At 38.4% G+C, this 11196-nt stretch overlaps 1 protein-coding gene across 1 annotated transcript; it reads left to right on the top strand.

The window, feature by feature from the left end:
- Nucleotides 1–1012: 1012 nt before the first annotated feature.
- On the top strand, nt 1013–10932 carry LOC149848392 (putative methylesterase 14, chloroplastic). The gene is made up of 5 exons (XM_089994237.1): nt 1013–1616; nt 4030–4269; nt 4370–4513; nt 4794–4928; nt 10226–10932. The coding sequence occupies exons 1-5, from the start codon at nt 1344–1346 to the stop codon at nt 10496–10498; spliced, it is 1065 nt and encodes a 354-aa protein (XP_089850363.1). The 5' UTR covers nt 1013–1343; the 3' UTR covers nt 10499–10932.
- Nucleotides 10933–11196: the final 264 nt, after the last annotated feature.

Raw genomic sequence — 11196 nt, 5'->3', positions numbered from 1 at the left:
CAAACCCAGCTATGCTTCGTTTATTTCCACCATAGACTCGAGCCCATGACCAACTTCAATCTCTACAAGGTTAATTCGAGTCCAATTGTCGGCTTGTTTGGACCTGCTTTACCACTTAGTCACTCTGCCAAAAAAGATAAATGGTAACAATCTACCTAGGCTGAGTCAACCTTCCACTGGATCTCAACCAAGATTGGTCCATACCCAACTGCTACCATATAGAGAGTTGACTTGTAAGCCATACTTTATTTTCAAATCATATCTGTGGGTTTTCCTTCACACCATCCACCATGGTGAACTGCAAAATCCATCTCAAGTGAAACAAGTCAATTCCAAGAAAATTGTCCATGTTGGACTGAGTTATTAATCTAACTGGGCTAAGTCAATCCTTCTTGGCACTCAGCCAAGTTCATGATACAACCACCTTTACTGGCACATAGTTGGGTCGAGTCAAACCATACTTTATAGGGCCGGAATCATGTCAAAGCTGCCCGCAGCTAGCCGACTATGGCCATGTTGACCCCAGCCAGATCATAGTTTTGACAGGCTGGGTTCGACTGAACTCAGCCCATTGACAGTCTGGTCAGACCGTTTAGAAAACCGATCGAGCCGGCCTGTTGCCCACCATAAATTACTTCAGCTTCCCATAGTCACGGCCTTTAATTATAGTCCTCTTTTTACACCACACCATTCAGCATGGTGTGTCTGACTTTGATGAAATCAGTCATCTCTTGGAAATGAATGAACTCTAAAGTTTTGGTGAATAATGCATCTTTCTCCATTTGTTTATGTGTTTCACCATGTCTTTTGTAAGACCAAGGAAGCGCAAATCCATCCAAATATCACACCCAGACTTTTACCATCACCTTTTCAAACTCGAGAAAAGACAAAGGGTGCTAAAAGCTGAGGTACATCTACCGCTCCACCGTTGGACGTTACTTTCATGCATTTCATTCGCAGCCAACTGATGGCCCGACATAGGCTTTTATCGCCTCTGCCTCCTCCACACGGCATGGTCGTCAGATAAATATTTTTACATGTGACCAATTTTGTGTGCCCTCATACACAGTGGTCCAATTTTAGAAGCAGGCAGACATGTAACATTTTCCCTTCATTTCTGCTGAAATTGGGGACACCCAGATTCATATTATTCCATGTCTTGGCTTTTCCAATCACAAAGCTCAAAACCAACCAAAATCATGTGGGTACCTAAGAATAATTGCATATATTTTATGTTAGAGTCTGTGAGTTTGGAATCTCTCTTGAGTGGTTGATTGGCATTTGGAGAGAGAGAGGGGGGTGGGGTGTGTTTTGGGGAGCAGAGGTGGGGAGTGTTTCTTGAGATGGGTAATCAGGCAACATGCATGCCTAAGAAGGATGGGAAAGATGTTGTTAGATCTGGGAGTACGAGGGCGGCAAGGTCTCAGAGGAAGATGGGTGCTGAGGAAGAGGCTTTGCATATGCAAGCGTTGGCAATGGCCATCCAGCAGCACTCTCAGAGGTTTGATGGGTCCATGTCAAGGAGGATTTTGGGTGCCGATGGGAAGCAGAGCCTTCCTGGGGTGTCTAGCTCTAGGAGGAGGAACCTGTCAGAGTCCTTCGCACATGTCAAGTTGGTTAGTCCCGGAACGGTTCGCTTTTTTGTTTCATTTTGTGACTCAATTCCATGTTGGTAGTTTGTTATCTTTCGAGTAGTTGGATGTTCTTAATGGAATTAGTTTCTTCGAGGAGAATTGAACACGGGAAGCATGAATATCTGTGCTTTTTGTGGTTGCGCTCAATAGCTTTCCGGTGTGTCTGTCTATAGTTCAATTTTGCTGCTTGGTTTTGGGGTTGGTAGTTCTTGTTTTTCACTTTAGATTATGGACCACCAGTTTTTCTTTGTTGTGTTATTTTCATGATGGAATATATGGAAAGGTGTGCTAGGCTTTTGATATTTGTGTTTCTAGGATCTGGTCCGTTCTTCTCTTCTCTTTTGTATCTGTTTCAATTTTCAGTTTAACAATATTTTTGGAAGCAATAGCATCATTATGAATGATGAATCTTTCTTCAAGAAAAAGAAAAAAAAAGAAATATGACTCGATTCTCAAGCCTTAATGGACGCCTAGGTGAAGTGCCACTCGGGTGTGGAATGCTACTAGTAAAACATGCATAGTATGATTGTGAATTTACCAGTAGCATTCCAACCTCGCATACTTGTGAATAGAGACTAATTATCCAATGGCTTTGAAGTCATCTAAGTGGGGGGGTTTTGGCATATTTGTTGTTTTACTTGGATCAACTTTCAGCTTTTAGAGTTCATCATATGTTTACTAGTTCTGGCTTGTTTATTTGCCTCAATCCATTGACTGCGACTAGCTCATATAGTATTCCATATCATATTCATGTGTATGCATAGAGTATGTGCTGTTTGGAACTTTAATTGTGCTCATATTTGTTCAATGTTGGAACCTCATAACAGTTTCTAGTTTATCATTGGTTAGGCGGTGATTCCATTTGAGGCAAAGTGTATTCTTTGTTACCAAAATGAAATTCGCAATCATGATCTAGCAACATGTTGATCCACAACATGAGATCAATTATCTGTTTAATGTTGTGCTAAAGTCCAGCATCATCATGTTCCTACATTCCTACATTGTCGTCTTTAAGTTCCCAAACGTGTATCACACAACACATTTAAGCTATAAACAAGTCATCAGTACCCATAAAAAAGCTAAAGAATGATAACTATATAGAATGGGCAAAGGATAATGGTTATCCTAATACTATACGCTATTTACAGGATATACATTTCAGGCTCCATTAAATGATTATGAAGGCCCATGATGACAATGAACTTCCTGCCCTTAAAGCACATAACTGTAGCATGAAGGTAGAACATGTGGGGCAACATTATTTTGAAGTAGCAAGGGCCAAACCAAGATATATCATGAAACTGCTAAGCATTTGTATCCATCACAATTAGCATGCATTTGCTATAGTTATGCCCTTAAAGCACATAACTGTAGCATGAAGGTCGAACATGTAGAGCAACATTATTTTGAAGTAGCAAGGGACAAACCAAGATATATCATGAAGCTGCTAAGCATTGGAATCCATCACAATTACCAAATAGGTCTAACACTTTTGCATGGTCATAAAGCATGCATTTGCTAGCAAGATGTTTGCATATTTCTGTAGATGCTCATCACACACGTCTTCAATTGAAGATTGGTTGGTGAAAAGGATTTCACTATCTAGATGGTCCCAAAGTCCAGATAAATCTTTGAAGAGAAAATAGTTCATCAATGGCTGTATTAGAGTGCTAGTATCCCAATTCGACAAATAAAAAGGAACCTTGATCAACCAAGAGTGGAAAGTTGATTTGATGTATGCTTCTCTGTTTAGGATCTAGCATACTAGAGTAAGCATCATTATGTACTTCTGGGTTACAATGACATATATATGACATGGATACAACTATGAGGTATGGTATATTACTGTTTCCAGAGTTTTCCATCTAGCGTTAAGTTTCATGGAGACAAACTGTAAGTACAATAGAGTATCAACGTGGAATAGAGTGATACTCTCTCTCTCTCTCTCTCTCTCTCTCTCTCTCTCTCTCTCTGTGTGTGTGTGTGTGTATAGATATTGTGAATGCAAGTCGGTCTCTTTTAAACTTTTTCAAGCCTTCTTTTTCTGAAATTTTGGTTAGAAATATGAAGGTTTTGTGCACCAGACAGTTGATTGTCCCATTTGGTTCAAACAACAAGTGCTTTATGCATTGTGATTTTGATTGGTGCAAGCAAGTTCACTGTACTTATAACACAATTATATTTAGCCACTTTGGTTTCTTTTTAAGATCTATTTTTTTTTTTTTGGATTCCACTGAACTGTCATGTTACAGCGACTTTCTCCAATCAGAACAACAGAAAATGCCTTTGTTAATTAGCTTACAAGTTATCTAAGTTACATATGCACCATGTTCACCATGTTTGATTTACAAAAGAATGTTTCTAATTGCACACCCTCACTGAAGTCCATCTCTAGGCACCAGAGATTTTTGAGAGTTTGGAAACAAAAAGAATTGTCCTAATTCATGGAGAAGGATTTGGAGCTTGGTGTTGGTACAAATCAATGTCCTTTTTGGAGGAAGCAGGATTTCTTCCCACTGCACTGGATCTCACTGGATCAGGTATCAACGAGGCTGACACAAACAGTATAGCATCGTTAGCAGAGTATGCAAAGCCTTTAATGGATCATTTATGCAGCCTACCTGAAAATGAGAAGGTGAAATAAAATAGGTTCTTGACTGTTTCTCCGATAATTTTTGGAACTTTTAGATTGCAGATTTCCCTGCAGTCCATGTATAAACCATGTGTCTATACAGGTTATTCTGGTTGGCCACAGTTGTGGAGGAGCTTGTATATCTTATGCCCTTGAGTTGTACCCAAAGAAGGTCTCAAAAGCTGTTTTTTTAAGTGCAACAATGGTATCAAATGGGCAGAGGGCATTTGATGTGTTCTCTGAAGAGGTATGCTATCAATAACTTGCAGGTTATAACTTTGTAGTGACTTTAGCCAATTAAAAGATGTTGAGGTATAGTTCAGAATTACTGCCTAGTTCAATTAATACCAATGGATATGCTTCTTGGCCCAAGTTTTTTTTTCAGCCTAATTGACTGTCAAGTTGACTTGGTAACAAGTCTAGGCAGATGAAGTCCATTAGATCCAAGTTTGCCAGTCTTTCATTAAAACTGTGCATCTGTTACTTGCTATGTAGTGTTCTCTAATGGCAACCCTTCTTCTTCACAGCTGGCATCTGCAGATACTTTTACACAGGAGTCACAGATGTTGATGTATGGGAATGGTAAGAACTTGCCTCCTACAGGACTGAAGCTGGAAAAGCACCAAATCAATGAATTGTACTTTAATCAAAGCCCAGCTAAGGTATGATGGGAGTTTTCAGCATTTTTTTATGTTATTTATGGTATATTCATTCTGACATTTTGAAAATATCGTGATGTTGTCTTCATGAAACAATGTTCAAGACATGCTATCCATCTTGTTTGTACAACAATTTGCCTCTGATATTCGTTAATATTTCCAATCCAATGGTACAACATTGAGTGGAATAGAGTGCTATGTTCTGCCACCTCAATGTTGATCTGAGTGTGGAGTACTCTCCCTATTGCACCAACCATAGTTACCAGAAGCTTCTTGCTGCATGGGGAAGCTCGCTTCCCTGGAATCTTGCTTTGGAAGCGGGAAACTCTTCACTTCCCCGAAAAGAGGGGAAACTTTGAAAAACCCACTTCCAGAATATGGGAAACTCGATTCCCTTAGTGGGAAGCCCACTTCCTCTTTATTTCTTAAATTGATTCCCTTTCGCTTCCTTAATGTCTCTCTCATTTCTTGTCATTTGTCACTCACTTTTCCCTCATTTTCTACGCTTTTCATAATAGAAAGTTAAAATATTTTTATAACAAGCTTGTGTGTTGGTTTTATATTTATTTATGTTTGTCTTTACGTCATTTCTTATTTGCTTCTACCCCCGGTTCATATTACTTTTTAGGTGCTTCTTTTTCATTTTTCATGTTCTTGCATAATTGCTTCACAACCGTATCCTGCTTCCCGCTCCATACTACTTTTTAGCATTTGCTTCCCTGCTTCCGCCTCACGCATTGCTTCTCGTATCCATTTTGTTTCCTGGTAACTAGGGGTGGCAATCGGGTCGGGTTGGCCGGTCGTGTCGGCGGGTTGGCAGGTCAGCATACCTCAACACGAACCCGACCCGTTTATTAAACGGGTCGGGTCGGGTAAACGGGTTGGTGGATCGGGTTCGGGTAAATGGGTTGACCCGCCCGCCTAACCCGTTTATTAAACGGGTCAGCCGGGTTGGCGGGTTGGCATACCCCTAACACAAACCCGACCCGTTTAATAAACGGGTTAGGCGGGTCGATCCGTTTACGACACGAACCCGTTTAAGCCAAACCCGAACCTGGCTAAGAAGCGGGTTGGCGGGTCGGGTTGGCGGGTCGTGTCAGATTTTTCCACCCCTACTAGTAACTATGGCACCAACACAGTTGCAGGAAAGTGAGGTGCATGTATCGTGATTAAGTTGCAGCAGATGTGGTTGATTTTTGCAACAAAGTACTTCTGCACTTGGGCCTGAACAGGGCAGTGACATCTCCCACAGCAGAAAATGACCTATAGCACAGCAATAGAACCGGACATGCTATCTTGCTTTCAGAAGAGATCAGCATTTTTCATCATATCAAGATGTTTGGAAAAAAGATTAATGAAAACTTTTCCAATATTTTACAATCTAGAATCCTTATTTTTAGTTGTTTCTGTTTTCCAGTTTCTTTTTCTAAAAAGTACTGAAATATTCTGAAGATTTCACCAAGAAGATTTAAAAGTTGAAAGGGTATTTCTTCAAATTTCTAGTTATTCTTCAAGTACATGCATATTTGGACAGGATATCATTAAAGGGATTAATGTTTATAACAGAATTTATCGGGTCTTACTTCTCTGTAAAAATGTAGGTCAATGGCTCCAGATTACAATCGATTTATTGGCTGAGGCTGATCTACTGAAAAGCGATAAGTACTAGAATGTTCTTGATAATGAAAAACAGAAGTATGATTCTGGAAAAGTGTGCAAGCAATCTGAAAATCATAAATCTATTGAAAAGGGAGAAGCTAATAGTAGAACAGGGAAAAAATTTGTATATAAATCGATAAAGTGTCCAAGAAGAAAAAGGGCAGTGAACAATTTATTTTTTACATAATTGAATATGATCATGTTTCTTATTCCCTATATTTTTCTACCATTCAGTATCTTCCATGAGTTTCTTTTAGAATATTGTGAAGATATTTTTCATAATCTTGTTTCTTTTTTTCCCAAAATACCAAAATTTCTCAAGACTTTTAGGAAAACGTATAATATTCTGAGAATTTGCCTCATGGAGATATTGCTAAAGGATACTGGTGAATATGTTTTCATCAAACCAACTAGCTACTGACATTTTAGAAATAAAAGGGGAGGTTTACATTTGTCCCTATTTTTTGGGCAAATTCCTAAACCCCTCAGGTTTGGGAATGCCAAATAAACTCCCACAGTTTGATGAACGTTCCAAGCCCTCTAAGTTGCCTTATGACAAAAGAATTCAAATAGGAAAAGTAACTAAGGTTTGTATGTGTTTGGGACTCAGGGTGGTGAAGAATGTAAATCTCCCAAAAATGAAAAGAAAATACAGTGAACAAGGAGGTAAATTTTCTTTCTCAAAAAAATAAGGAGGTAAAATTTTAAATCAATAAATTCATTTCACCCTGATAGCTTGCAGTAAAAAACAAAAAAATTTGTTTAGATAGTCCTCAACATTTTTTTATGGTCCAGATTTTGGCCACTAAGTTTGTCTTTTACTGTTGAAGCTTAACCAGGGGTTGATTTGTGCATATTTAGTTTTTATCCTAGTTCCTTCAACTGTATATGGCCCATTTGCACAGCCATGTACTACCATCTTTTTGGAGATCTCTATGGTCCATTTCTGAATGATTTTGATTATAGTGGATATGCTTCTTGTGCATCTTGGGAACATGAGTTCTGGTCCACGTGATTCTTTTCATACATCTATGGAATTGCTCATAATTGGGGAAGTGAATACAATTTGGTTTGCATTGGAAGGTCTCACTCCATGTGGGGTTTAAACAGCAAACTTGTCTCACTTTGTCATCTATGTGTTGATATTGTTATAAATTGGTTCAGTTCCATCTCTCATTTTATTATAATGCCACTTTCCCCCTTGTTTGCAGAGGAATCTGTCTCCCTTCGTTATTCAAGACTGAGGAAATGTGGAATATCCCATATAGTCTTCTTTGCAAGGGGTTCACTCCTTATTTTGTTTACATGATTCCCCTCTTCATCTTTTATATTATGTATTTGGTAAATAATAATAATAATAACAATCATTAATAATAATAATAATAGGAAATAAGTTACATCAATGCAAAATATCTGAATTTTGCATGTTGCTTTGTTGATTTAGATTTTTCTCACCATTCAGCATAGATGTTTGCAAATTCGTTGGAGATGCAAGCATTTTTTCTTTCTGAATGATGTTATACATAGTATGGGATTATGTGCTCACCATTGCAAAAGATAAGAATTTTGACAAGGAAGAATCCTACTTGCATTGAGATCTATTGATAGTGAAAACCCCATATGAAAACAAAGATAACATCACTGGAATGTCTATTGGTACAACCAATAACAGATACTTGTGCAAGAAGTAATGCCCTGGGCTTATGTCACATGGACACTTCAATTAGTGTGTGTGTGTGTGTGTGTGTGTGTGTGTGTGTGTGTGTGTTGAAACCACATGACAGCGACAGTAAATACACCATGGCACTCCATGGACACAGTCAAACCTGTGAGACATAGTCAAGATTGTGTCTAGCATCATCTATTGCTTTTTATGATGTTTGACTGTATATTTGTGTGTCCTTCCATATTTTTCTTTCAACTTGTCATTGATTACATTGTGTTTCGGTTTGCATTTTGGACTTATTATTTATTTTTTAATCATAATTATTTAGAATTAATATTCAAGAATTTGCACTAAAAATTTTATGCTTTAATCAGTTTAAGAGTTTTGTATGTGAATTATCATATGGACACAATAAATAAATAAATAAATATATATACTGCTACAGTCATACAATCATTTGTATGTACAAACACTTAGGAAATCCTTTGTTTTTTAACTTTTTTTAGTAAATCCGACCCATGGATGTGATCTACATTCTCCGTTTAGTGGGGATCACCATGTGGATCGTCGGTTTCTGACACCATAGCATGCTTTTTCACCGATTGAAAAATCAACTGTCATCAATGCTTCGAATTTTTTGACTAAAAAATAAAAATGTGTTTTTCATTAAAAAAAAACATGATCCAAGGGTCAACTCCCACTAAATTGGGCATGTTGAACACATCTATGACATCATATTGAGTCAAAACATTGTAGCACACACATACACACACACACACACACACACACACACACACACATTACTACTCTTGTTAATATGAAACCCCCTAGTTGGAACTCAGAGAGCAAGGTTTTGACTAAATCTGACCCTATGGATGTGTTCAACATGGTCAAAGTAGTAGGAATTAACCCTTGGATCATATATTTCAATGTAAAAATCTGATCTGATCTTTTAGGGTTGAAATTTTGTATGTTGTAAGCCGTTGATTTTCCAACCGCTAGAAAATCTGACATACGTCAAGAAAACATGATCCAAGGGTTGTTTTCTACTAAACCAAACATATTGATACATCTGAAGGGTCAGATATGCATTAAAAAAGTAGTAGTTTTCACTGGGAGGCTCCTTACCCATGAGAGAAGCATATATTATCCACACACACACACACACACACACACACAAAACAGATGGTTGTATCCCCATGTCCTAGTTTTACAAAATTCTCATGTCATCCCTAGCACATCTGTGCCCGTGTCTCTGTTTCACATAACCCCTGTTACATCCTAATTTGTGCTCACCTGTGCAACTAGGAACTTATTTTTAAAACTAGACCCTAAGATCTAACATATGCACTTAGGACTTAATAATTAGTCCCAAAGTCATCTGTTTCAAACGCTTGTGATGCCCTGTACACCTTTTGTGTATCAGCTTCTTTTGTCCCAAATATGAGCATTTGGAGTGAACGCAGTGTCACTTTGTTTTTTTCGCAGGTCATCACATTTAGCAGAATCCTACTTTTTCATACGGCTTCCCTTTAGTGTGTTTGTTTTTCTTTTTCTTGTACTGGAGATATTTATTTTAATGGTTTCTAAAGAGGAAAAGGCATTTGGAAGGACTACAGCACATCCCAAATGAAATTCATCTTGTTGACAGCCACTGTTTGTGTTTTTGGTGTCTTTGACTTTGAAGAGCTCCATGCATGTGGTTTAGCTTGTACTTTTGATATGCGTATGTTGGTACATATTTGCTGACTTTAACAGGTTTAAAGGAAGAAGCATTATCAAGCAGAACCACAATCACAACTTTCACTTTTTCATGTTTCACTACACTTGAGAAAATACCATGGTTGTGATTTGCAATCATGGGAAACTGAGAAATTCCAAGAATCACAGGGCATTTTAAACGTGCCCATAAATCTCCTCAATGTTTGGATTTTACATTGATTTTGTCGTAATCATATCTTCTTGCCATGCCCAGGATATAGCCTTGGCTGGTGTTGCCATGCGGCCTGTACCTTTGGGACCTATAATGGAAAGGCTGTCGCTAACTGAAGGAAATTATGGAAGCGTCAGGCGGTTCTTCATTCAGACTCTCGATGATCGTTTGCTCTCACCCGACATTCAAGAGAAGATGGTGAGAGAGAATGCACCGGAGAGGGTGTACAAGATCAAAGGCAGTGATCATTGTCCCTTCTTCTCAAAGTCACAGTCATTGCATAAACTTCTGGTTGAGATTGCACAATTGCCATAACAGAAACAACGGAAAGCTTGGCTACTGAATTTTTTGGAGCATTCAGAAAAAAAAATGAATATGGGATCGACATTCACTGGATCTTTCTGTTGATAGCTGCTGATCGAGAGAGGTCCGCACTTCCAAATCGAACACTCAAAAGTGCTACCACAATATACAGTTGTCTGTTCAAAGGACGACCTTTTCCGTCATTTCAATTCAGAATCGTGGATGAGTTTTTTTTTATTCAGTAAATTTTCAATGTTGAATAGTTGAGATTAGCATACTCTCCTATTGGAGAATGATGTTGCACAGTATGTAATATATAGTGTGCATTATGATCTGTGTGTGTATGTGTGTGCGCACGCTTGTGTGTGCCAAGATCCTTCAGTGTATGATGGCAAAATTTAGGCAATTAAGAGTGGCTAAGACTGGCTTAAATTAGAGGCACAAAATGGATCGGATATAGTTGGATATTTGATCCAAATTTGACATGTTATTTTTTGGACATGGATACTTGAGTAAGATGTCAGTGTGCGTTATGTTGGATATTGATATGTTATATCCGATTGTTTTTTCCATGAGGGCTCTGCTCATCTGGTATGAGCGACTTGTGAACGACATCAAGTTGACTGGATGCCATGAGTTTGAAACCCCTATGGGTGCACCTCTTTGCTGCTAGGTCAAAGTGGGTGCACTCCTTAGTGTGCAACGGAAAC

Source organism: Nuphar pumila, chromosome 1, assembly GCF_984573655.1.
Source record: "Nuphar pumila chromosome 1, dmNupPumi1.hap1.1, whole genome shotgun sequence".
Taxonomy (NCBI): Eukaryota; Viridiplantae; Streptophyta; class Magnoliopsida; order Nymphaeales; family Nymphaeaceae; genus Nuphar; species Nuphar pumila.
Note: the sequence above shows the minus strand (reverse complement) of the source record. Positions and strands in the feature narration are given on the sequence as shown.